General features: G+C 40.7%; 1 protein-coding gene across 1 annotated transcript; it reads left to right on the top strand.

Moving 5' to 3' along the window:
- MTTP (microsomal triglyceride transfer protein) lies at nucleotides 1-26,897 on the top strand. The gene is made up of 18 exons (XM_002195079.7): nucleotides 1-167; nucleotides 4,461-4,648; nucleotides 5,214-5,357; nucleotides 7,377-7,484; nucleotides 8,237-8,353; nucleotides 9,385-9,524; nucleotides 10,385-10,535; nucleotides 13,857-14,014; nucleotides 14,879-15,047; nucleotides 15,589-15,696; nucleotides 16,595-16,807; nucleotides 17,806-18,017; nucleotides 18,626-18,723; nucleotides 18,825-18,946; nucleotides 19,731-19,958; nucleotides 23,732-23,856; nucleotides 24,219-24,389; nucleotides 25,293-26,897. The coding sequence occupies exons 1-18, from the start codon at nucleotides 107-109 to the stop codon at nucleotides 25,459-25,461; spliced, it is 2,682 nt and encodes an 893-aa protein (XP_002195115.4). The 5' UTR covers nucleotides 1-106; the 3' UTR covers nucleotides 25,462-26,897.

Raw genomic sequence — 26,897 nt, 5'->3', positions numbered from 1 at the left:
AACAGTGTGGCTGAGCCTGTGGCTCTCTCTGCAAGCTCCACTCTCAGCTCACTTCTTGGAGGTTCTCACACTTCATGCTGCAGTCAGGAGCTCGGCAGAGTCCAGCATGATTCTTCTTACCGTGCTGTTCCTTTGCATCATTTCCACCTACTCAGCCTCTGTTAAAGGTAGGTCTGTACTGGGCTTGGTTCAGCTTCTGCCTCAGCAGAGGCAAAACGAGTGTGTGTATGCAGATCACTGTTTTGCCTCAAAAATTATCAGCTTTACTCAGACATGCTTGAGTAATACAAGATGCATTTAGTAGCTAGGTTTAAGTGCTTGTGGCATTCCTCTCAGCAGAGGTGATGGAGGAGATGATGTTTTCAAGTGCACAGGGCCGGTGGTGTGACCAGGAGATCAGAGATCTTGAACTTGCTTAATCGGACATAATGTGGGGGCACTGACTTCAAAGGGACTTTTCACACGCTCAGAAGTTAAACACATGGAGTGCTCTGTGGAGCAGAGCCAGGAAGTGCTCAGGGCTGTCCAGGTTTCAGCTTCTGAGCAGTTGACTCAGCTACCACTGAAGTCAGTAAGAAGCACCCTGTTAATTTCATAAGGACATTGCTCTGTAGTAAGTCTTGAAAATCTGTGTGTCTGCAGAAATCCTATGAGCAGAGCTTTACTCAGGTGTCCTGACAAAGTCAAGGGTATAAAATCTTGGAGACTGTCTGCTTCGGCAGTGCCAATGTATGAAGCAAGGAAAGGTGTCTGTAGTAGTGACTCTTCATGTGCAACTTCACGTTAAATTTAGAACAACAGCAACCTTATAACATAAGCTGAGTTTTTAGTTTAATGAGGATGTCTTCATCATGAGGGGAAGCAGGGGAAGCACACTATCCCAGGTTAAGCTGTTATAAAGGCTGTAGAGATGCTCCCATGGGTGCTACCTCTTGCGTTCTTCAGGGAATCTAGGACACTGTATAAGCACAGAGCAGCAACCTTCCTTCTTCCCTGCCTCTGTATACCCTCAGGACAGGAGTTATAAAGGAGAGAAATTTACAAACAGTGCCTTTACCTGTGAGTTTATTTCATGAGACTGCCACATTCAGTTTATGGCTAGGTACCAATATGCCACATTTCTGGTGTCTGATCTTCCCAGCTTCCCCTTAATATCAATTAAGCAAAGCTTCTCGATGTGAAGTAATATTTGCTTGTCAGATTCCCCAGGATACTGAGCAAGCATTTTCTCTTTAATTAGTCATCCCTTCAGCTCTGCCAGATTTCCTCTCTCTCTTGTGCAGAGAGATTGAGAGCTAAATTACTGGCCCAAAGGCCACTTAGGGTCTCATTGTGAGAGCTGGGATTAGGATTAGTGTTTTACCTTTTCATCAGGCCATGCTGCCTTTTGGAAATATTGAAACATTATTGTGTTCAATTCAGGTAGGTCAGCACACGTAAAACTTTCCTACTGCAGTTCCACTTGAAAAATATTTTCAAATAAGTGGATGGGGTTTGCTTTTTAAAGCTATCTGGTGTCAGAGATAGCGGCAAATATGATTTATGAAGGTAGAGCTAGCAAGTAGTTAGAGACACACATGCTGTGCATGCCATATGTATTAATAAAAGGCACAGGACTTGACAGCTGTCTCTACTCATGCAGTGTAACCTTCTGTATAATACAGTATCATGATTTAATTATAGACTTGGCATGTTACCCTTAATGACAGACACTTAACATTACTAGTCAAACTATGTGTTATGCACTCCACCTTGGAAGAAGCACTTCTGACCCCCAGAGAGCTTGGCTGGGCCGATGGCAGTCTGTGTGTCCATCTCTCCTTCCTTCTCAGGCGGTGGGACACTTGCCATCAGCTGAAATGTCAATGTCTGCATAGGCAGCAAGGATTCCAGTGCTGTGCTGAATACAAAGGAAGTAGCTTCTAAAAGTGTGACTTTCTATTAAGAAAAGTTTATATCAGAAAGGTGTTGCAGTATTCCTGTTAAAAAGTACTGGTGTTTTCTTCATGGAAGTTGGCATGAAAATTCAGTTGTGTTGTTTTGAGAACTGGTTCTGGTCAGTGACCCTGTGCCTCTGTCTGTCATCTGTCAAGATCTCCCTTGCCTCTCAGCCTGACCATGCTATTCAGTTGTCTCTCTTGGGTTCCCCATTTCCACTGGGATAAGTGCTAACTCTTTGGGACTGCTTTCAATACTGCCTCATCCCTGCTGCTTATCATGGTCCACTCTTGGCCTACCCTTTCCCAGTCTGGCAACTAAGGGTGTGTTCTGCCCTGGCTCCTGCAGTGTTTTCTATGTGTGAATTGGTGACAGCTTTCAAAACCTCATGTTCTTCTAGCTCCCAGGAATACTTTGTAATTATTTGTTTCTTTCATGATACTTGCAAGAAGCTGCTTCATCATTTGCTCATCTGTTTCCTTTAGGATGGAACAGCTCTATTGTATGTGGGAACAAGCAAATGCTAGAAGGGAGGAGGAGGGAAGGAACTCTTACAAAGGAATAAAACCATGTATGTGTTCAGCTGTGGGGAAAGGAAGAGGGTAGGTGAAAGGTGCTGTTAACTGAGAATAGGGAAGGAGCAAAACCACAACATGCACCTTAACTAATAAGTGACTTGTTGCTGAGCACCCAGATAATTTCTCTTGGATGTGCTATTCCCCTATTTTTTTCCTTTAGATATGTGTTTAGAATGCACCTAGTGGGTGGTATTCCTAAAATCTCAGCCAATAATAAGTCCTTTGCACTGAAGTTTCTGCTGCAAATGAAGGAGATTTTGAATTAGGAAGCAACTGGCTCCAAGGGACTGCAGGGAACCTGGGGTGTTCTTGAAAGGCATAGCCACTTCTGAGCAGCCACTGAGCACCCTCTGCTCTCAAGGGTAAAGTAGCTTCAAAGCAGGGTATTGGGGAAGGAAATTGGCTAGGAAATTCACAGTAAACCTCCAGGAAATGTTGCATGCCTCTTGGTGACTTTGTTTTGAAACAGACACACAAGACATGCAGAAGCAGACAAGCCCCATTATGCCAACATGAATCCTTCAATCTCCCTGGGAAACAGTCAATAGTTACAGCTTTGGCCTCTCACATGTGAACAGGCTGAGCCCACTGGGATCACCAGACCTGCAGCACCACATCCCCAGCTGGCATAAAGTCTATTTAGTTCTGTAGCTTTGCCAGTTTATACAATTAGCAGATTAAACTTGCTGGAGTGTCCATTTTGCTTAGGGAAAGGTTCTTTGAAGCTGACCTTAATCCACTGCAATGGTATCTGAGTCAACAGGGGAATGATGTGAGCAAAGTTTTAATGAAGCAGGGGTTTTGGACTCTTTAAGAACTGCAGAATGTATCCATCCAGCCATGATAGAACTACCCTGTGCACCCACCTAAGTGGGCTTTAAAATATTAAAGTGAAATAAGACTGATTTTCCTTTCTATCAATGCAGTGATTTGAAATTTGTTTAAGTGAGTCAGATAAAACAAAGGGATATAACATAAATCAGGATAGCCTGATGAATCTCTGCAGGGGACTTTGAAGACACTGATTCCATTACAGCATGCTTAAGAATTTTTCTGAGATGTTATGAGAGATTTTTCTTCTTTCCCTTGCCCTTCCCTGTACTTGTCATAAGACTGTGATGCATCTCCCTGAGGACAGCACTTTGTGTTTCTTAGATTAACTCTGTTGTGAACTTGTTTCTGCTCTGTACCTCCTGAACTCCATGAAGAAATTTCCAGTGCACTCAGTGGTGCAGCATTTGGGTGTGTGATGCTGGTGCTGTGCTGCTTACAGATAGCACCTAAGGTCACTCTGTGTGTGTTTGCTTTGAGAATGTTAAGAGCACTTAGTGTACAGCCAGCTTATTTTCCCTTCTCTTCCCTTTTGCATTCCTTAAAATATATAAATTAACAGCAGAGACACAGCTATGGGGAAAATTATTTAATTGAAAGAACAAGAGATCAATTATTTTATCTAAAAAATACATTCTTAATGTTTTCATCAAATTCATGTCACCCTTGGGCAAGACTCAATGAAAAGATTCCCAATAAATGTTCAAGAGATGTGGAGAATGATTTGGCTCCAACAAAACACATCAGTGCATTTCACATTGCTAAGCACACAAATTGTGTGATTACTAACAGTATTTTGAGTTGCAAGTAATTTTGGATTAATTTGTAATACTAACATAGCTGAAAAAAAGAATCTGACAGTCTTAAAGTAAAGAGCTAGAACAAAGCATTTTGTCACCTTTCTTATGTTAAATATGTACGATCAGTGTCAATCACAAAAAACCCCAGCTGCTTCAGCGAGACAGCCTCTGTAATCAAGAGTAGCAGGATCAGTCCCATAAACCTTTTGCTTGTAATTAAATTTTTAATTTTTCTAAAGATTTTTTAGAGAAAATGGTAAATTATGTGAGTTGGTAAATTCTAAAATGCTATTTGTTTTTGCTTTCCAAACAGGGCACACTACTGGTCCAAGCCTAAATAATGACAAGCTATATAAGTTTGCTTACTCAGCTGAAGTCTATGTTGATCGGGTGAAAGCACCACTGCAGAGAAGTGCAGGATATCGGATTTCTTCTGGTGTGGATGTCAACCTCTTATGGAGAAATCCTGACAATGATGATGACCAGCTGGTCAAAATTACGGTAATTATTGCCATCAGACAACTTAAAACACACACAATCTTTTCTGCACTTATCTAGCTGCTAATCTAATCTCAGAGAACTCACTTTAAGAACACAAGCTAAACCTTTTATTCTCCAGTCTCATCAACTAAACCCAGCTGCTTTGATGATCTAATTCGTATAGAATAAGATTTCACAAATATCTATCTAACATCATAAGCCAGAACTTCAGAATATCTCCTGTATTTAGAAATTGGTTCATACAGCACCTGTAGCTTCAAACAACTGGCGTGCAAGCCCTTACCCGAGGGGCAATATGTTGTCCTCAGTTGTAGCTGCAAAAATTTCTAAATAGAAACTGGGTTTGGTACTTCACTTTCTGATGAGATTTTCTAGCACTTATTTCCCCAGTGGAGAGCACTGGCTAGTTTTGTAAACTTTGACATAGTAATCGTGGGAGATTAATAATCAGAACCAGAAATGCAGAAATAAAGAACATTTATTATGTGATTTAGTCTATCCAGTCTACTCCAGGCCAATTCTACACTGCTCTCTACATTAATTTTCTCTGCTTTTACTTTGCTAGATGAAAGATGTTCAGGTTGAAAATGTGAATGAACGTCCAGCTGCTAAAAACATCTTCAAAGGAAAAAGCACAGAGAAGATCATTGGGAAAGAGTATCTGGAGGCTTTACAGAGGCCCGTATTGATTGAGCTAGTCCGTGGAAAAGTAAGAGCCTGTCTTTTAAAATTCAGTCCCCAAGGAAACATGACCCATAACTTTTGTAACAGACTTGAAGAATTTACCAGTTCACTATTCACTCAGTGTTTTTAATAACCCATTGTGTCCTATCATTCTGTGTCAAATACAGTAGTTTAGAACAGACTATGATTTACCTTCTAGCCCAAGCCTATTGTGTGTTGACAACACCACACAATGGGGAAGTAAAGAGCAGATTGTCCACAAAGATAGGTACACATGTGGATATATGCACAATTGCTGTGTGAGATTTGTGCTATTGACTTCAGCAAGGGCAGATTTTGTCCAAGATCTGAAGGCAGAAAAGAAGATACAGTTTTTCATGAGGGATGTTCTACTGAGTCTATGAGGAACAATTTAAATAACTTGAAACCCTTATCAAGTATTTTACCAGCATTGCTTTTCCCAGCTCTTTGGTTTCCTTACTTCTGTGTCACCTGCAGTTTCAATGGTGCCAAGTTAATGAGCTTGATTCTGAAAGAGCTACAGCCTTACATATTTTTCCCCCAGTCCAAAGATCAGACGAGAATGGTCAGAGAGCAGATTAGTCTCAACATGTGCCTGGGTTTTATATCCTGCCCTGAGAGAACACCAAAGCACTGTCCCAGCACAGGAGCACCCATGTCCATTTGTAGCTCTCAGTGTCCCCATTCCTCTGACACACTTTCTCTGAGAAGGAGATTCAAGTACATCCATCCCACTCTCTTTTTCCCTGCAGAGCTGCTTATGAGAGCTGCCCTTGTACTCAGTCTGCTCTTTTGGCCAGGGAGTGGTGAGACTCGAGCCATGGCTGCCCCCGCCTCCTGCCCCTGGTCCTTCACCCTCCTGTTGCTTGTGGCGTTAGGCCAAGAACCCCATTTTCCCCCCTGCAGCCCGAGCCGTGCTTGGCGGGTGGGGCATGGGCAGAGGGGCTGTGAGAAAGGAGGAAGGTTGAAGGTCACACTCCCTTTTCCCATCTGCAGAGCAGAGTGAGGGCTGTGACACTCTATCCCAGCAGGATCTTTACTTCTTGCTGTAAATAGGCACTGAGCGCATACCCTGGCCACCAGCTCAGCCTGCTGAGTTGCAGCTGCTATCAGACCTGCTCAGTAACTTTCAGACTCAGCCTTGTCATCACTTTTACACAACATAAAAAGAAACAGGACAGTGCTGGCTGTGAACTGTACACATCCCTACGTGAGAACAGAGGTACCAGAAGAACACATTCAGAATGCATCTGCTCCTCATACATTGCACACTTTCACATGCTGAGGCTAAGATGTAGTATTGAGAACTTGGGCTTTTTCTCAGGTAGTAGTGTCTATACACTCCTTTTATGATTTCTTTGTGGTATGACAATTTCATTCCTGGCACAGTAATTTCACTTTTCTGGGTTACCCCAAGATAACACACTGATTATACTTACAGTTCCAGATAAAGGGGCACATTTAAAGCATCTTGAATGCAAAGTGGAGGTGCAAAGTCTCCTTACCAGAGGAGAGGCTCAAGCACGATGGTTGACCCATGAGGTGCAAAGGTTGTGATATGTTTGACACGTCATTGAAGTTGTTCTATCTGTGATTTATCTATGATTCATCCCGAGTTTTTGTAACCTGTGATTAAAGTGCAACAGATATTATGCCCTGTGGGGAGCGATTACCTGAGGATGATGCAGAAAAATGAGTTGCCTGTGAAATTATGAAAAAGTTTCCCATTTCCCATCTAAATTCTCTCTAATTGCAGGAGGAGAGATGCTCACTGCACTGAAATTGTACTTAGGTTCAGCTGAAGGCCAAAATGTATTTGTATGGTTATTGTCAGACCCTGCAGCCTCTGCAGTTTGCTCAAAATAAGCAAATAACAAATCCCAATTCAACTTTCTAATGAGAAAAAAAAATAAAGATAGTTTTTCTAGAGTGGATCCTCACTATTCCTTTCTAATTTAACAGGATTTGTTGTACACTTTTGAATGCTTTTTATATACTTTTTCCCTTCCCCCCATTCCTACAGGTCAAAACCTTCTACTCATATCAAAATGAACCTGGTTTTACTCAGAACATTAAGAGAGGTCTGGCTAGCCTTTTCCAGCTACAGCTGCACTCTGGCTCTTCTCGTGAGGTATGGTGCTCTATCAGGCAAGATTATCATCAACTGAGGAACAGGCAGAGTCTGATCTGCTCTGGAAGGCAGGCCTGTGGCTCCTGCTGACTTCAGAAAGAGTGAACTGTGATAGAAATCAGTCCTTTGATTGCATCTGAGGTCAGGGACGTAAAGACAGTGTTCTGAATATTTGGTGACACAAATCAAATTGCTGCAATTAGCATAAATTAGTGCATTTCATTTGATTTAAAATGCCTTTATGAATTTAGCAAAATTTGGTAATAAACCACCTTAAACCAGGTCACTATAGAAGTGATTATCCTGCTGTTTAAAGGTGGTTGATTACTAAATTCAACTCAGTGGAATCCCATTCTAAATCCAAGTACACACACACAAAGTCAGCACTGATTTAACTGCATCCATTTAAGTTGCCTTCCATTGTTAAATTTCTAAACCTGTCCCCTTGAACAAAGCTCGAATTTCACTTAAATTTGTGAGTATAGTGTGAGCTACCTGGTATTTCCTAAATATTTTGTTTAAACAACCATTGTTACTTTTCTTCCTACCCATCTAATGAACAGTACCTCTGACAATCCAAAGCAGATAGTTAGAACCACTGACAACCTCAAAACTGTTAAATAAACCCAAGCAGTGCAGCATCTCAGGTACAGGATTCCAACAGTGGAGAAAATGCTTCATCTTTGGAAGGTGTTGTGGGTGTCCCAAAGATAAATTCAAGAGATTGTCCTAATCTAACTCTCTTTTCCAAGGTGGACATTTCTGGGAAATGCAGTACTACTTACCACGTGCGGCAAGATCAAGTGACTAAAATAAAAGACCTGGACTCCTGTGAAACAGAAAAGAAAAGATTTACCAGCCACAGCCGGGTATGATTTCTTTAACAAAAAAAAAATAATCTATTCTTCCTATTTGAAATATATTCTAGCAGCTACTACTCATCTTCTCAGAAATCCTTCTTGCATTAGAGTAAGCAATTTCTATATATAAATTTTGTAGTTTTACTAGCCCAAATGTCATATGTAGTTTCCATGGAGCGAACATGGAATGGATTCTCCTGCGGTGTAAACCACTTAGGCTCAGCTGATACAGATGCAGTCATAGTGATAAGAGTAACCTTTTCCCCATCTGCTGTAAATGCCAGGCAAGATGCTGACTCCTGAATGGAGCCTGTTCAGGCTTGCCTGGAAGGTCAAAGGCTTCTCTAATGCACAGGTGTAATACAGGAGATGTGCCATAGAGGTAACTGAAGCCCTACTACAGCCCTAGTGGTCCTCCTCTGTTAGTAAATGTCTTTCTAAGTAGTCACTGCTGAGGGCAGGCTGGACACCTGCTGAAGGCACTGGGATTCTCCACATCAGAAACTGACCTTTCTCAGAGAAGTACAAAGACAGCAAACCCTCTTTTAATAAAACTGCATTAACACTATGACTGGGTTCCCAATTTTCACACTTACCACAAAGACATCATCTTGTTTACAAAGCAAGAAGCAAAGCCAGCCATCTTGTTTGATCTGAGTGTTAGCATGACGATGTCATTTATAAGACATTTCTCTGGAAAAAATTATTGTCTTATTTAAAGCATATCTTAAACTAAATATAGTACTGGATGTTTTCTCAGTTGCAGCCTGCTCCATAGCTTCCTGCCCTGCTCCTACTGTCTTTTACCCTCTTACATACTGAATTTGAAGCACATTGTAGAAGTGAGTGACTTCTAACTGCAGAGGGAATACTTGAAAACCTGGTTCATAGGCTTAATTTGAGAGGCCAGCCTATATGCACCTTCCTCATATGGCTCTACTTCATTACAAGTCTTGCCCTCATTTGCAACGGTGAGCTCTTTTCTGAATCATTGTTTGTTGAATAGCTCTTTTTCTGTTTTATTTTTCAATTATTTTCAGATCTTGGATGTCAGTACAAAAGCCACATCTGCTACAGTTTATGTGCTGGAAGACAGTTTCATTAAATCCATTAAGGCAGAAGAAAATTTTGCTTTTGTTGTGAATTACCGACGAAAAACAGGTGCCAAAATAGTTTCAAAGTAAGTTGGGCAATTGGACTGTCATTGATGGTAGCAGGACTAGTGGTTCAAGTGTAGCTTTTATAGAATTGAGATCTAAGGCTGTGAACTCTCCAGGTAAGGATTTAGGTCTCTTTTTTATCCATATAGTGGTCCAACTGTGCCAAGTACCAGGTTGAACTTCGATTAAGGGTTCTACCACACTGCAAATAATAAATAATGGCATTCATAAGAAGCTAATGGGAAACAGCAGGAATTGGCCAAACCCTTTTAATGTACCCATTACTGCTATATATGTTCTGTCTTCTCATTTCTCAAGAAATACTTCTGATGGATTTCCATTTCTAGCATGTGAGAGTTTGGAAGTATAGAAAATAAAATCTACTGCATAGAAAGGAAACAACAGTGAACCTTAGATCTGTGTTAGACTCTAGACTCCAAAGCACTGAAAGTGTGGATATACTCATATAAGATAAATGATTCAGGCATCTCAGAAACAGTAGATATTTAAAAGAAAAAGTATATTCAAAAATCTCACTTTCCACATCTTTTAAGAGCAAATACATGAAACATTTCAGAATATATGTGAATACTGAAGGCTGTTTATCAAGTGTTATAAATCTGTGCTTTAGAAAGTCTCTCATACAGGTATTTTATTGCACATAACTCTAGCAGTAATTTTGCTGGTATCGGCTATTTCTGTTACCTTAAAAACCCCACAGACTTGCCATGTTCTGAACATTTTAAAGTAAGACTTCAATCAGTCTGTATTCTATATTTTTTGTCTGTGGAGGTTTTTTTTTGTTTCTTCTTTGTGATATTTCTGCATCTCTGTGCTGATGGTTGGGCTCTAATGGTCTCCTCACTGTCTAAATGTACAGGCAGAGGCTGGAACTGAAGTCAGTCCAAGCTGGGATGGGACTGATCGCAGCAAAGCAAGTCGCTGGTGTGATCAAGACCTTGGACCCCAAATATGTTGCTGTGCCCCTGGAAGCAGAGCCAGTGAAATCCGAATGCAAAAAGTGCCCTTCAGTAAGTAAACACAGGTTCATTGGACATCAGGTTGCTTAGCTGAGCAGGACAAGTGTGAAAGCAAATTTTCTGTTCAAGCAGAACTAGGACAGGTCCAGCATAGCAATATAAAATACATTCTGGAGTAGGGAGTAGGAAGTGTTGCAGTGGTGCTCACCCCATAAGAGTGTCGTAAAGATCTACCATTAAAAGTACCAACCTTTTTGCTGTCTTTTAAGACTGCAATATTTCTCCACATCACTAGAAAATACAACACCCTGTTGTTTTATCTCACCATTGTCAGCCTTGAGCTGGCAGAAGCATATTTCCTCTGCATGGAAAATTAATTTTTAGATGGCTGACTGGTGTTTGTAAACATTTCTATCATGGAGGAGGTGAACTGTTCCTATGAATTCAACTTCATTAGCCATTCCTCAGGCAGGATAAGCATTTGTTGGTAATATATTTAACCACTTCTTACTACCTGACCCCTAGGAAGTCTTTTGTTTAAAGAATTTTATAGGTATTTTACAAGTATAAAATGGGGCTTTAGTATTCTTGGGAAGTCCAATAATGTTCTCGTTTTTCCCTGGGAAAAACATTGCCTTGTTTTTTTATATTTAAGACATCTGAAGGCTAAGGGCACTGTAAATGCATCATTTGTTTTTTTTACTAATGATATTCATCGTAAGCTAAATAGATTACTACAGTGACTGTTAGCAAATAGTATTAATGCTGTTACCATTGAGGAATGAATGGGAACATTAATTTAAGGATCATTATTCTCCAGTGTTGATAAGCAAGGTACAGCTTCTATTCAGCACACATAATTTTAGTCCTCCAGAGATACACTTTATGAGCACAAATATGTTCCTGTATTGGAACTTTTGCGAGTTATTTGGAAGTAGCATTACCCTGTAATAATTTTTCTTGTCTAATGCTTGTGGAGCCACAGAGAAGACCAAAACCAAATATTTGGTGAATATAGAAATGATTGCTGCACATGCGCTGGAGCAATTCTGAGCAGGGAGTATCAAGGCATCCTAAACAGTGTAAGGACAGGTGGTTTTTCCCTGACTCTGCCTGTTGGTGTTTGTGCTGACCAATTTGTCACTTGGGACTGAGTTTGTCATAACAGTTACAATTTTCAGACCAAGATAACAAACACAGGGTATAATTCCAGAGCACTGCCTGGAATTATACTGCACTGACTGAGCTATGTCATTATAAACCTAATGGCACGAGGAGAATGAAGTTCTGCTTTCTTACTGTATTTTTCAGTAACTGCTATGAAAAGATGGGCTCTATAAACAGAACACTGTATCCAAAGCAGCAACATAGCATATGGTACTTATATTTCATAGTATACATTAATGCCCTGCTGACATGCTATGCCTTAGAGTTTTACATTCTCAAAGCCCTTTTTAAATTGTAACAGGTCTTATATCTATTTTTATGAATTTGATAAAATAACCATTACTACCCTCATTTCCCAGACAGCAGCATTAGCTTCTCCGAGGTTATGGCAAATGTTTGCACTTAAAATTGGATCTAGATTTCTGTGTTTAGACAACATAAAGCATCCTCTTTTCAGAAGAGCTCATGTATCTTACAGTCTTTTATGCTCATTGTTCATATAGGGAAAGATTCATGCCCCTTCTGAAGGTGAGGTGGGTTTGTTCTGTCTTATGCAGCCACCCTTTGTACATTGGTAAGCAGCTGTCATGCACTGACACTCAAAATCAACTCCTGTTTGGTTGAGAACCTCTTGGTTTGGCTGGAGTTTTCCTAGAGTGCCCACAAGACCTCTGATCTGATCTCCATCAGAGAAACACAGGTCTGTGTCCCTGCTGAGTTGCCCTGTGGAAGTGTGTGCATCTTGTGCCTGAATGTTTGGGTTATTAAATCCAAACTGCCTGACATGCACATCAGGAGAATGAGGGCCCTCAGAAAAGTCAACTGTGGACAGTGTTTTTAATGCCATGGTCACTGCAGGAGATGGCAGCTGCTCCTGAGCACCCCCAAAAGGAAGGCTTGGTCTCCACTCTCTTTTTCTTGAGATGGCTCCAGGTTGCATCTCTCACCTTGCTTGTCTCTAGGGTATGAGCCAAACTGACTAAGAGCAGCCCACACAGCTGGGCTCTGCACAGGAGAAAATATAGGAGTAATGAGGTTAGAGGGTTTCTTTTCTGGACTGTGGTGCAACTTCAACAGGGGGAATAAAAAGTGACCTATATATTTATCCAATTTCAGTCAATAATAGCAACACTGACCTTGGTGCTAAGCACTAATTACCAGGTGAGGTTAAAAGACCCATCTGTGCCTCAGAACATGAGCTCCTCCCAGCTGGTCATTAATCCACAGGAAATATCCTATGTCTCAATCATTGTTGCCTAATTATTGTTTGTTACAGTCAATAGAAGTTGCACTCTGTACTGATGAATGATAGTTCTAATTGCCAGCAGGTTCAAGTGCTATTGCCCAACACAAAATCCACAGAGGGGAACTATTTTAGTGAAGGTCAGATGGGTGCTACTGTTATTTCCCACTCAGGAAAACTGCGGTAAAGACTGCTGCAAAGAACAGCTGAGTTTTCACCAAGGAATGTGGATAACTTGAGATAACAGAGGCAAAGGCGAGGGAGAGAAGAAAGGTCAAAATACTGGCACCAGTTTCTTTTGGGAGTGTATCTGGAAGGACAGATATGAATGCTTTGCTACATGTTGGCTCATTGAGGTAAAAGATGTGGTGTGGGAATAAATACAGCAACCACCATCTTACCTTTCATTTTGTACAACAGCTACAAATCCCTTTGTATGAAAGTTTATGAATAAAAAATTGGAATAACTTCTTGGACATTTAATCCTGTTCTGTACTAACCCAAAATTACCATCTTCTCAAAAAACATGATTAATTGGTGAACTGGGGATTGTGCATCTCCCTTTTTTAAAAAAAAAAAAAATCTACTTAGAAAAAAATGGGAACATAAGGAAAACAACATATTTACCAGAAAGCATAGTAAATTTGCAAGAGAAAAGAATTCACTTTGTTCCAGTTACAGTATAAATAAATTTTATTGTTTGAAAAGAGATTGCAGTTAAGGTCATGTACAACATCAGGAAAATATTAAAGGGTTGGAAGAGAGACAGCTATAGAAAGATTTCTAAGATATTTGTGCTGGGATATCATAAATTACCTAATACTGAGCTAAAGGATCATCAGTCTGCTGGATTTCAGCTACTTTGAGCAACAGCTGGCCTATATATCTGGATTTATTTAGTCTGATTTTGAGAACTGAAACCACAGTCTGAGAGATTTGACATAATATGAATTGTTTTGCAGCTTTCTGAGCACTGGCAGAGCATCAGAGAACAAATGCATCCTGACAAACTTTCCAAACCTGAAGCAGCAAAAAGCTTTTTGTCCTTCATTCAGAACATCAGAAAAGCTACAAAAGAAGAGATACTGAAAATTATTAAAAGTGAAAAGAAAGAGTTTCTGTAAGTTACCACAAACAAGCTTTTTCAAGTTTTAAGTTACTGAAAAACGCAGAAGGGCAAATTGCATACAGAGATTGAGTTCTACTGGTGATATCCTAGCAATGCAAACCCAGTGTTCAGTACTGTTTACAGGAAAAGGATTTTTTTTTTTTAAGTTATGTTTGTTCTTGCATAATAATAAATTTTCAGTACACCCTTCAGCCACCAGGGTTGTATCTACAGTGCAGGGCCAACACGCTTTGTAGTTTAGCCAAAAGTTCTCAAACCAAATGGTTGTTCTGAAGTACTCTATAACTTATTCTTGACTTCCCATTTGTTTCCTTCAATAGGAAATACAACAAATGAGGGGAACATTGATGCCTGGGAATTGTTCTAGTATTAGAGTTTGGTTGTGAACAGCATGTACATTGAAACTTGAGAGTTGAAAAGCATTTCTGAGTCATATGGTCAAGATATTTCAAATAAATTGTAGCAGTTGTTAGCAATGGAGATAAACCTGAGAGTCACTCAGGTAGCATAGAAGCCTTTTCTCTATGTGTCACTGTACATGCAGTACAAAAACACGTCTTTATATGTACAGCCTTTTCCTGTAGAGTTTAATACACTTGCGATAGTTGAGTTTTTTAATACTTTTTGGTCTCCTATTTGCATAAATTCAAATACTATCCATGGGTATGAGTTTGTGTACCATTTTGAGGTGAAAGTTCAGGGACATTTTTTCCAACAAGAATAAAAGATTCTCTTACTTGCAATGAAGAGCTGTTTCAGTACATTAGCATCTTTCTCTCAATATGCAGCCAAGTCTTTTCAGTATTGACTGGCTCATTGCAATGATATGTTCATTTAATTTGCACTTCTTTGTAGTCCACAGGTAGTGGATGCTGTAACTTCAGCCCAGACCCCCGAATCACTGGAAGCCATACTGGAGTTTCTTGATTTTAAGGATGCTAGCACTTTTATCCTGCAGGAGCGGTTCCTGTATGCCTGTGGATTTGCTTCTCGCCCCAGTGAAACGCTCCTGAAATCATTAACTGTAAGCCCAAGGACAAAACAAATAACACAGAGCTAATGCTCTTATGCCTCATCCCAGTCAAAGGGGAAGAGAAGAAACAACTGTTGCTGTTTCTAATTTTCCTTTCTTTATGCCTTCCAGGGTTTCCTATAAGTTTGTTATTAACATAGAGACTGCAAACAACAAACATTTCTAGGTCCAGACTGAAAGTCTATTTACTTTGTAAAGTATTTCCAAAATCTATTACTTGAAAAAGAAACATAATATTGAATGTTAGGAAAATAATTTGAGGATTGTTTGATTATTGCCTTATGAAAGTCCCATAATCAGAATTGTAAATCCTTCCCCCCCCACCCCCCCCAAATGAATCTACTTGAAACACTGAATGTAACTGAAGGTGAAAATGGCATATCTATGTAATATATGTAATGATAGAGCTGTGCTGTGCTTAGCCTGGCATTGCATTAATGTTCACAGAAAGTGAGGGAGCCTATTGAACCCACAGCAGCGTGGCTTTCTTGTTTACACTGAGACACTAAACAGCTTTGCTTTTGCATGACAGGAGAAGTTCAAGGGGGATGTTGCCAGCCAAGAAATCAGAGAAACTCTTGTCATTGTCATGGGAGCGCTCATTAGAAAGCTCTGTGACAGAGAAGGCTGCAAGCTGCCAGTGAGTATCTGATGGTCACTGCTACCCAAATTCTGGTCTGCAACACATGGGACTGATCCCTGGTGACATTACTGGGAGAGTATGACAAACATGGGAAGCATATTCTCCCACTTAAAATAAGTCCATGAACTCCTATGTTTGATAGAGGATTGTATTTTTTTTTTTAATAATGACTTCTACTTTGTCAGATTTAGGCTTTAATCTTGTCTTTTCCCATTTCTGTAGCTAAACCTGTCAGCAGAAGCAGTGCTTGTGCTGCCTTGTCCAAAATCTTTGCATATCCTCAGAGAAACACTGGCAAACTCAGGATCTGTTTATTATTTGCAATCACCTTAGGTTATTTCACCTCTGTGAAAAAAATTCATTGATTCGAGTACTCAACTGTGCCCCAAACATGCATAGAAGACTTTTACTCTGAGCATGAACTGAGTAGATGCTGGTGTTAGAGGATGAAAATGATCAGACAAGACTGCTGGGTCAGTGTTGTTCAGCACTGCAGCACACTGCTGAAAAGATACAGAGCCCTTTTAATTACCTGAACAGACCCTTTTAATTTCCCTTGTTAATTGCCAAGTAGTTATATAACATTATGTTATGAGGCACTGAAGAACACTTCCCTTGACTTTTTTTGTGGGGACTTGTTGGCTCCACAAGGAAGACCTGTGAAGTCCCTGATACAGGTCAGGAGCAGCTGGCAAGTGATAAAACTTTGGATCAGGTGTCACTGTGGTTACAGTCACTTTGGTTATGCTTGAAGGAAGCCATCAATGTACAAATGAAACCTTTGCTAACCCTGTGCCACAAAAACATGCCAGAACCCAGCCCTGCCCCTTCTACTCCTGCAAGGGGAAAAAGGGAGGTTTATGATCACCATTTAATGTGCTGTTGATTTTCTTAGGCTGTTGTGGAAGCCAAAAGGTTGATTCTAAATAGACTGGAGAAGGCCAAGAAAGACGACAATGTGCAGATGTATCTGCTGGCACTGAAGAACGCGCTTCTTCCTGAAGCGATTCCAGTGCTTCTGAAGTACGCTGAGTCAGGAGAAGGGCCCATCAGCAGCCTTGCTGCCACTGTCTTGCAGAGATATGATCCCTCTTTTCTCACCAAAGAGGTAAGAAAATATACTGCCCAAGAGAAGAAGTGCAGGAGACTGTGTTAAAGAGTGAATTAAGAGTTAATTTCTTGTCATCAGCAACGTGGACAGTGAGGTTGAGTACAATCTCAGTAAGTTTGCTGATGGCACCGAGCTGTGTGCTGCAGTTGACATGCTGAAGACAAGGAATGGACTTGTGGACTGTCAGCCCTCGGCTCCAGGGTCACACACAGCCACCAAAGGTGGCATGCAGTCTGCGGGAAAACCGGGCTCTGCTCACCAGAGGGAGCACTTGGGCACCAGCGCAACCCCTGTTCCTTCTTGTGCTTTCGCACAGGGAGAGCACACAAAGTAAGAGAAGGGTAAAATAGCTGCATTTTAACCTGCAGCTTCCAAGAACTGGAAAAGACAGAAAATAGTGGGACAAGAGGTCCTGCCTCTGCTGCATTACCTTGCATTCCATTTCATCCCTGCTGCCAGGCCACCAGGATTGAGGACTGTCAGGGTGCAGCTCTGCAGTGAGCATGTTGGAGGCCCTTCAGTGGGACTATGTGGCTTTCCACAGACTCCCCTGTAATGAAGATGTGTCACAATCTTCTCAGGGACACACTATCACAGGCACTATCTAGAAAATAAAAAGAACAAGATTCCTTGTTTTTAAAGTACATGTTTCCTTAACAGTCAAGAAAATCTGTCTTACCTGTGCCACATTTGTTCTTAGTGCCGCTACTTATTTGCAGCCCTGCTTTGAAAACCAGTGTGTAAGGCTGTATTTGGTCTGTGGCTGAGAGAACATAACAGATGTCCCACTTGTCCTTGTGGTCACTGAGCTATACATGTCTCAACATTCCAAAAGGACCACGAAAAACATGATGCTGAAAATATATCCCTATGTATTAGCCTTAGCTATGGAGCTAACTAAGCTAACTTAAGCCGATATTATAAATGAGATTCCAACCTGTACTTTGCGCAGTCATCTGCATGAGCACTGAGTGAATAATGTGTTTCCTGACCAGGTGAAGGAAACAATGAACAGGATATACCACCAGACTCGCAAAGTCCATGAAAAGACAGTGAGAACCACAGCAGCTGCCATCATCTTAAACAGTAACCCATCCTACATGGAAGTGAAAAACATCCTGCTCTCCATTGGGGAACTGCCTATGGAAATGAACAAGTACATGCTCTCCATGATCCAAGATATACTGCGCTTTGAAATGCCTGCAAGGTACATTAAGTTCAGTGTAAATAAACACAGCCTTCCTTACAAAGAACGCACAGGTTCTCATTAATTACTCAAACTTAAGGAGAGTATAAAAGGATATCTTATTTTTATATCCCTTGTATTGTTATTTCAGAATAAATCCCTTAATTTAAATATAATTATTTTAGCGGATATTCACATTTCACAGGTACAAAAAAATAATTGGGCATCTGACTTGTATTACTGTAAAAAATGTCTTCTGTTGATCTTACTTCTCTCAATGGGTCCCTTGATTTTATATTTTCAGAACCAGTGATGTGGAAAAATTCTAAACATCACAGTCTGAGAACGAAAATAATCTATATATATCTTCTTAAAACCATTAATTTTCAAGCAAGACCTTTGCTTGCTTTTCTTCCTATGACTGCAGGGAGTACCTGAAATTGAAAGAGAGACTCCAGGTTAGGGTAGATTTTTAGTGGGAAAAGGTAAGGGTTTTGAAGGCCCTTTTTCCTACTGGGAGATTCACCCTCTCTCAAATGTGATCTTTCTACCAAAAAATAATACATTTGGTACTGTAACATTTTTGTATCTCAAAAATGGTTTTGTTTGTTTGTTTTGAAATCCCACAGCAAAACAGTTCGGCAAGTTCTGAAGGACATGCGTGCCCATAACTACGATCGCTTCTCCAAGATGGGCTCTTCCTCTGCCTACACTGGATATATCACTCGTATGTAACCATGAGACTGCCTTTGAACCCTCTTTGTGTTCCGAAACATTTCATTAATCCACTAGTGTAGTCACAGGTACCTTCTTTCTTTTTTAATTAAGGTGGTCCTGATGTGTCATCCATATACAGCCTCGACATCCTCTACTCCGGCTCTGGCATTTTACGGAGAAGTAACATGAACATCCGTGTTTTCGACAGAAGCACTGAACTTCATGCCATCCAGGTAACTGACACCCTGTACATAATAACTGAGCCAGTATGTGCTCCTTTTCTTACAGCTTCTAAATCAATTCAGCTAATGCTTAAGACCATTAGGTTTGCTGCACTGGGCAGAGAAGAAGCCAATAACAGGGGAAAACCAATAACGGGAAAACCCCACAATGTGGCATATGTTTGCCATAAACAAAGCAACAAGTGTTTTGTTCTTCATCATACATCATGGTCTGTTCTACGTAAAGCCTAAGCTGGTTTATCTGATGTAATCAATAAAAGCTTTGTGAGTTTGTAATATCAGGTCCCAGTGCAGGTATGTCACAGAATGAAAATTCAAGGAGTAGATCAAATGTACAAATCAAAGAGATTTTAATGTCCGTGTTTTAGACTTTTCTTAATATTGGCAAGAACCTTCAGTATTATAATTCTCCTAAATTTATGCTGGACAAAAATTGTGCAGTGGAACATCTCTGGCTTTTCCTCCCAACCATGAAAAAATTGTTTTATGAATAAAGGAAAACATGTTTGAAAGCAAACTAATCTCAGGCTAGTGATCTGCATGCGGGTAAATTCTGCTCAGCACCTAAAGGGCAAAAACATGGCATGAGTTTATTTTATTTTCCATTTTACTAAATGCTCTTCCTAGCTCCATTAAGTCTTAACCTCATACCTTTTCCACTACAACTACATAAATTAGAATTAGGCATTTGGACACTAAGAAAATATGTGGTGTTGTTAATAGTCTGAGTCAGGCAGGATTTTTTCATTGATTCTGTATCACTGTTCCTTTGTAGGTGGTTCTCGAAGCTCAGGGTCTGGAGTCCATAATAGCTGCAACTCCCGATGAAGGCGAAGAAAACCTGGACTCCTTTGCTGGCATGTCAGCCATTCTGTTTGATTTCCAGCTCAGGCCAGTGACATTTTTCCAAGGGTATGGTGATCTAATGTCTAAAATGCTCTCGGCAACTGGAGATCCCATGAATGTGGTGAAAGGACTTGTCCTCCTCACAGATTTCTTACAGGTACTAACAGCACACTATTTGCTTCATTTTCTGTCTCTTAAGCACAGATGGTTCCTCCCCCACACTGCTATTGTAGGACACCTTATTTTCTTTATTCTCAATGCTGATAAACCTGACCAGTGTTACACAGGCTGTCTTTACTAGGAGAGCAATAGAAAAGTAATGAGTATTAAAAACCATAATGAAATGACGTGAAAAGCAACCTAGAACGAAGGTGAGAACAGATATTCTAGAAAATAAAACAGAAACTTAACAAAAGCAAATCCAACTGAGTTTCCTGTTGAGAACTCATATTGCTCTCAGTTATGACCTCCCCTCCCACAGTTTCTTGTAATACAGTATTGTCCCATGTGGTCACCTAAGTTTTCCTCTTCACAAGTTGTCCAGGGACCTTGTGTCCAGTTAGGCAATAATTGTCAGGTGACTGCATCAGAGAACTCTCCTTCAAAGAGCAATGCTAAGAAGTCCAAATTTCAACTGTTTATTTCTAGGCAAAACAAGTAATCAAAATGAGGATTACACAGTTTTTATGCAACTGTCACCCCAAATGATTTGCTAATTTTGTGCTTAAATAGATTCACATACAAATATAACTGGCTACATAATGTGTTATTGGAGGACTAAGAATCTAGATATCTCTCTTGAAGTGCAGGGTCAGCACTTGGTTTGATATCTTTGCTCTTCCTAAGTTGGGATCTCCTTAGAACCTTTGGATTTAACAGCTGTACTCAGCTCACTAAACATCTGCAGTCTCAAACTTTACTTTTGGCTTTTCCCATTTAATTCTTGGCAAAAGAAAATGCCAAAAGTAGATGATGAGACAATCCACTCTGCTCAAAATTACACAGAAATGCCCTCTGCACATTATAGGTTTCTCCATCCAGAACCCAGCTCAGCTCCTTGTAATGGTATTCTAAGTCCAAAGGGCTTCCCAAGTAGTGCCCAAATTGACTAACTAAAGCTCATTCCAACAGTGCTTTACAGTTCACACGCAGATTATGGGCAAAAACTTTACTGTGACCTATTTAACAAACAGACCGCAGAGGTGAGAAAGATAATCATGTCTAGTCCTGAGCACAGGGAGCATTTAGAGAACTAAATATTTCCAACTGCTGTGCATGCACGAAGCTCCAGACATACTCTGGCTGAATCAGCTGGCTGGGCACCCCTAGAGCTCTGTCCGCCAGCAAATTCTCCACTCCTTGCCTTTGGAGAACCTCTCAAAAGTCTGGGGCAGCCAGGGCTGGGACTGTGTGCCATTTTTAACAATTTCATGGTGCAGTGTTTTCAGTCAGTCACTGCCTTTTTGGAAGCCTTGGCAGCAGTCTTACCTCCACACCACACAAGGGCAGGAATGGTTTAAAGCACTACTGAGCACAGCTTTAGGCTGAGCTGCCTTTTAAGCACAGCCCATCTTTATGAGAAGGTCTTATAGCTACACTCCAACTCAACTGCACATCAACATGGTTTTGGCACTTCTGTGTGGCCACAGTGTTGTTTGAGGGCTAAGAATAACCAGAAGTTCTGTTCCTGCTATAAAATAAACAGCTCTCATAAAACTGTTTTCAAGACTCCTAAGTCACCTGCATTAAAGTTCAGCAGTGTTAATAGTTCTCCTAGGCAACACACCTGCCAAAAGCCCAGAGAAATTAAATACTGTATTAATATGTCAGAGAAGCCACTGAAAGCCAGAGCCCAGTGGAAGGTAGCCAGTTCCCAGAGAAGTGCTTGTTGCAGCCATCTCTGTGTTGTGTTACAGTAAGACTGCAGTACATAAAGACACTTTCTGATTGAAACACGGTACATTTCAGCATTTCAGCATTTTAAACATTAACAAATGACTGATTCTGATCTTTTGGGTCACATTTTCCACTGCAAATGAGGCACAAAGCTTAAAATAGGAAAGCAAAGGAAAATACTTATCCTTAGGAGGCTGGGTCCCTGTGATTTACACCTCCCATCAGCCTGGATTGGATTTGCACATGAGACGAGGGACAGGGCTGAGCTATAAATAAGGAAATAGATGAGCTAGTAAAACACAAGACAAGTGCTCCTTAGCTTCTCTGCTGGTTTCAGTGACAAATACAGCTTAATTCTAGGTAGCATTTAAGTCTTGAACTGTGCAGCCTTTGTAAACCCAGCCTTCTTTAATATTCTTGGGTGCAATTTGACAATACATCTAAAAATATCTGCTCCTCTGGTTGTGTGTACATATCTCTGCCAGCATGTATACTATTACCTCCTGACTCATTAGCAGCTACCCACCAATCCAGTCCCAATTAAAAGTAAAGTAAAATAAAGTAAGACAAGCTTTATGTCCACACCTAAACAGATCAAAAAGGGAAGTATTTTATGCCCAATTGCAGTCAGTATAAAACTCCCTTTGATTTCAGAAAGATTTCAATTTCAATCCATGATTTTAACTTGGATGAAAATAAGAAATCAGAGCATCATATGACCACACTTGCTGGGGTCATGCTGGATTTATAAGCCACAGCCAGCCCACTGCATTCTTTAAATCTCAAGCCCACTTTAGCAGCAACTGACTGCCAAGATGGCTCTGCCAAGCTGGTTCTGTCAAGGAAATAATTTCAAGGATTATTAACTTACCCTAAAAGGTGAAGTAACCATGTACAGCTACCATAATTATCCAAGTCTTCGATTACAGCTGGATAACTTTAATGTTCTGAACAAAAACCTTCCCTGATGTTGCTTCTTGCTGTAGGGATTAGGAAGCTAGACTGACTCTGCTTGCTTCTTTCTTAAATCTTGGGACAGCATTAGTTGGAGATACTGGACTACTGAATAGCTAAGAAGTTATTCACTTCTAGGGTGCCTGGATATCAAAAAGGGGCAGGAAAGTCACATTCCCACATGTCCTATAAAGGTCTGCAACATTACAGGTGCTGAGAATACCACAGGCACAGAAACCTGAGAGGAGGGGGAAAACCATCTGTGAGACTGGAGAAGGTGTCCTGTATGTGAGGCACATGATCAGAATAAGCTTTTCCCAAATTAATATTTCTTTTAAAATGGTGAATTAATCCACTGCTTCTTAGGGAAGCAGGACAACTATATAAAGAGAGCTAGATTGCCAAGCTGGGTCAACCTTGAAATCTTGGCTGTGTGTCAAACCTTAAAAGGAATGAACTGCCATGACCCTGAGCTATATTACCACTTCCGAAATTGACTTTACGGATGTGTATCCAGTCCAGCCTTACAAGTTTCATGAAGCCATAAGCACAATTGATATTTGATGGAAAATGCCTTAAATGCAAATTAAGGTGCATTAGCTGATGGGTTTGGCTACCCAGCCACTGAAGACATAACTCCTGTCATATGGTGGGGTTGGAGGCACTACACAAGTGGCAACCTCCTACTGCCAGTGCAGGTCTGCTCAGGGGTGCTGCACTGCAGCTGTGCTGGGCTGCCAGCAAGGAGTTCAATGTGATTTAGCTGGACTGCTGTCACAGCATCCGTGGGGCTTGTGTGGTAGCACTTGGAGACATGATATTCCCTGCAGTGACACTCTGTGCAGAAATTATGCCAGCTGGCACACAGGGGAGAGGGGAAGGATGCAAGGTGCCTTGCTGTAGCTTCATCCCATTTTTGAGTGAGGGAGGTGCATCAGGGTGCTTTGTCCATCCTTTCAGAAAATCCCTCTATTCCTTTTTGTTCCTACAAAACGACAAGTGGTGTGAGTGCAGGACCAAAGGGAATAAGGAGACCTCTGAGGTCTGCAGTCAGTAACCTGTGCTTTCCCATGGCTCCAGGAAATCCAGCTGCAGTCTGGGCCCACAGCCAGTGCAGAGTTCCTGGGTGGACTGGCCATCGACATCTCCGGAGGGATGGAGTTCAGCCTGTGGTACCGCGAATCCAAAACCAACGTCAAGAACCGGTGAGATACTCCCAGCATACGCTGTAGCTGTAGACAGCTCAGGCTTCTGAGCCATGGTAGCACCAATGAGATGAATCCAAGTATAAAAGACCTAGTAGATGAGTTAGAAATAGGCAATTAAATAAATAGAATTAAATAGTTATGTGCATGGGAGAATGTCTGTACTTCTCTTTTCCTTTTCACCTGGATAATACCAGTTCCCACTGGCCTCATGTGAATTTATATACCTTTACATCAAGAACAGGCTCTTTTGAGGGCATGTATGCATTTTAGGTATGTATGGTAGGACTGTTTGTAATTAAATTTCTTCTTTTTTAATGTTCTTTGAAACAACAGTAATGCTTAATTTTTTTTTTTTGTAGGGTAGCCATATTTATAGCTGGTAACACCGAGGTGGATTCCTTCTTTGTAAAAACTGGTATGGAAACCACTTTGGAAACAGAAACAGCTTTAGACTTCATCTCCACGGTGCAGTTTTCACAGTACCCATTTTTGGTCTGTATGCAGATGGATAGAGTGGACTCTCCATTCAGGTAAGAACTAAGAGCACACACTTTCTGAGGTGTCCTCCAGCCAGCTGCTGGAACTTCTGGTTTTCATAGATACAAAATTAACCACTTAGGCCAAATTCCAGCCTAACAGGATCAGGTGCAGTGCAGGCTGTTACACACACTGACCTTTCTGCTAACCCATTCCTTCCTGTCCCTCACCCCTGAGATTCAGAAATAACCTTTCTGAAGATAACAACTGATCAGCTCTGAATGTGCACTTCAGTCCAATTTTTTAATTTGATTTTGCAGATGAACTAACTTAAGTGGCAGGACAGTAGTGCCCTCGTGTGCAATCAGATCTGATGGTGACCTTAGGCTTTTCCAGCAGTAGTTCTCTGTTATGCTGTTGAGAAAGGAAGTGCAAAGCCTTTATGAGCTGAAGTGGAAAGTTTTCTTTATCATCTGCTATTTACTTGTGTCAACAAAAGTACCTGGTCTGGTATTCCTGCAGCCATTGTGTTCTATCATACTTTATTAAGGCACCGGTTTTCCTGAAAACTAAACAACTGTGCAGTAAGGTTAAAAAGATGCTCTTCAGTAGCCAAAGAATAGTAATTAAATTGGTTTTATTTGGTATACTGCTCTCTCCTAATCCCTATTTGCTAAGACCTAAGGAAGATAACATTTGAAGAGCCTGTGCCAGATTTCTATTCAGGTTTTTCTCATCCAAAAGATGGTTAAAAACCTGAGAGGATTTAAAGACCTTGAGAGTCTCCAGGAAATCATAAGAAAACAGTGTCTGCTATTCTGCAGCTACTAGCACATCTGCTGACTATGTCTGCTGGCTGTGGAAGGGCCGCCTCGCCTGTGTGCGAGGTGTTTGTAACGGGGTGCAAGCTCTGTGTAAACCCGCTGATGGCAGAGCCCGGTGCTGTGTCTTTGCAGGACTCACACGAGCAAGTACGAGAGCCTGCCCTCTGGCAGGCGCTACACCGCCAGCAGCGGGAAGGCAGCCACGCTGGCAGGGAACGAATACCCTCTCCACCAGGAAAACTCCAACATGTGCAAGAAGGTGTTCGGCGCGAAGTCTGACTCCGCTGGCAGCTGGTTTTGAAAGCAGCACCTGGGCTCCTGCTTTCCTGAATCCCTCAATGACTTAGGCCTGCACACGCCTTACCAACATGGAGCTTGACCTTGCACTGCTGCAGTTAATGGGAAATTTGCCATTGATTTCAACGGGCCAGGATCAAACTCTCAGTGCGTGCACAGTGTTTACATATTACCCTATATTTAAAACTTTTGTAAAAAAAAACCCTAAGGCAAATAAAGACCAATTTGGTAGCATTCCATGCACTCCCGTTAGGGTGGTGCCCGTTTTTCATTTTTACTTTTTTGTGCCAAAAGCAAAAGTAATCCTTCATTTTTTTTCCTTGGGGAATACAGAAGTCTGTGTTTTTGATGTGTGGGAAGAAAATTATGATGTATAAAAAATGATAATTTATAAATGTATTTTAAAGTATTTCGCTGTTTTAGGCCTATGACTGATCCCCGTACAAATATTCAAGTACAATTAATATCCAGATAGGACCATGAATTCCTGCTTACTCAGTATTGCCTGTTTACAAAAAAGCAGATTTTATTTTACATGATTTCAAAGGATTTTGTGAGGTTTTTTTAAGCAGGCAGAACTTGATTATTATTATTTATCTTTTGGAGTATTTTTATTAACTGCTGTAGTTAAATACAATTGATTAACAATATGGGGTTATGTTTCCAGAAGGAACTTACAGTTGCCTTAATTCTGTTCTCATTGAAATCAATGGGGTAATTTCTGTAGCTACCAGAAGCAGGAGCAGAGTTAAGCCAATACTGGTGGCTCATCAAGGTTGTGTCTTAAAAATGTCTCCCTGTGTGTAATCAAGGCAGGTGCATTTCAAAAAATGAGCATGCACTAAGGCAATTCTGAACTATAAAGAAGGAAAGGATCTTGAAAGAAATAGATTTTGGATGCACAGTCTAGCAAAGCCTGTGCTGAGCCAGAATGTTTTCTTCTAGGTAAGTTAGGCTTATATTTCAACACAAAAAATAATCACTACTCAGACAGGTCCTCTGATTAAAATTACTTACACACTTCAAGCAGTGTCTTCATAGGATCAGTGAAAAGAAAAAAAAGTTTTACTTTTACATGATCATTGCAGATTTAAAAAAGAATATACCCCATCCCAGCTCAGCTGATCTCTGATCCATCTGATTTAATTTCTATAGGACAAGGTGGGCAAGTGCTGTTCACCAAAAAAAAAAAAAATTAAAATAAAACAATTGTTTATTTTTTAAAAACCCAAACACAAAAGCAGGCAGGAAAAACTCATAAATTGCCATGAAAAAAATTTATTACAAGATTAAGAAAAAATCCAAACTCTTTTGTGTTGTAAAAAACCAAGAGTGCAGAAATTTGCAAAAATCAAACTGTCAGTGGGATGAAATGGTCTGCTTGTTGTCTTTCCTGAAAATGCCCTAAATAAAACAGGTAAAAATACAGTGTAAAGAAAA

This window comes from Taeniopygia guttata, chromosome 4 (assembly GCF_048771995.1).
Source record: "Taeniopygia guttata chromosome 4, bTaeGut7.mat, whole genome shotgun sequence".
NCBI classification, from domain to species: Eukaryota; Metazoa; Chordata; class Aves; order Passeriformes; family Estrildidae; genus Taeniopygia; species Taeniopygia guttata.
Note: the sequence above shows the minus strand (reverse complement) of the source record. Positions and strands in the feature narration are given on the sequence as shown.

Bases quoted from the DNA above. Each gene is read 5' to 3' on its own strand.
- MTTP (XM_002195079.7), top strand. From the start codon at position 107: ATGATTCTTCTTACCGTGCTGTTCCTTTGCATCATTTCCACCTACTCA. The intron at 5,358-7,376 runs GTAAGAGCCTGT...CCATTCCTACAG, and splicing joins TTGAGCTAGTCCGTGGAAAA to GTCAAAACCTTCTACTCATA. The intron at 18,018-18,625 runs GTACATTAAGTT...GAAATCCCACAG, and splicing joins CGCTTTGAAATGCCTGCAAG to CAAAACAGTTCGGCAAGTTC.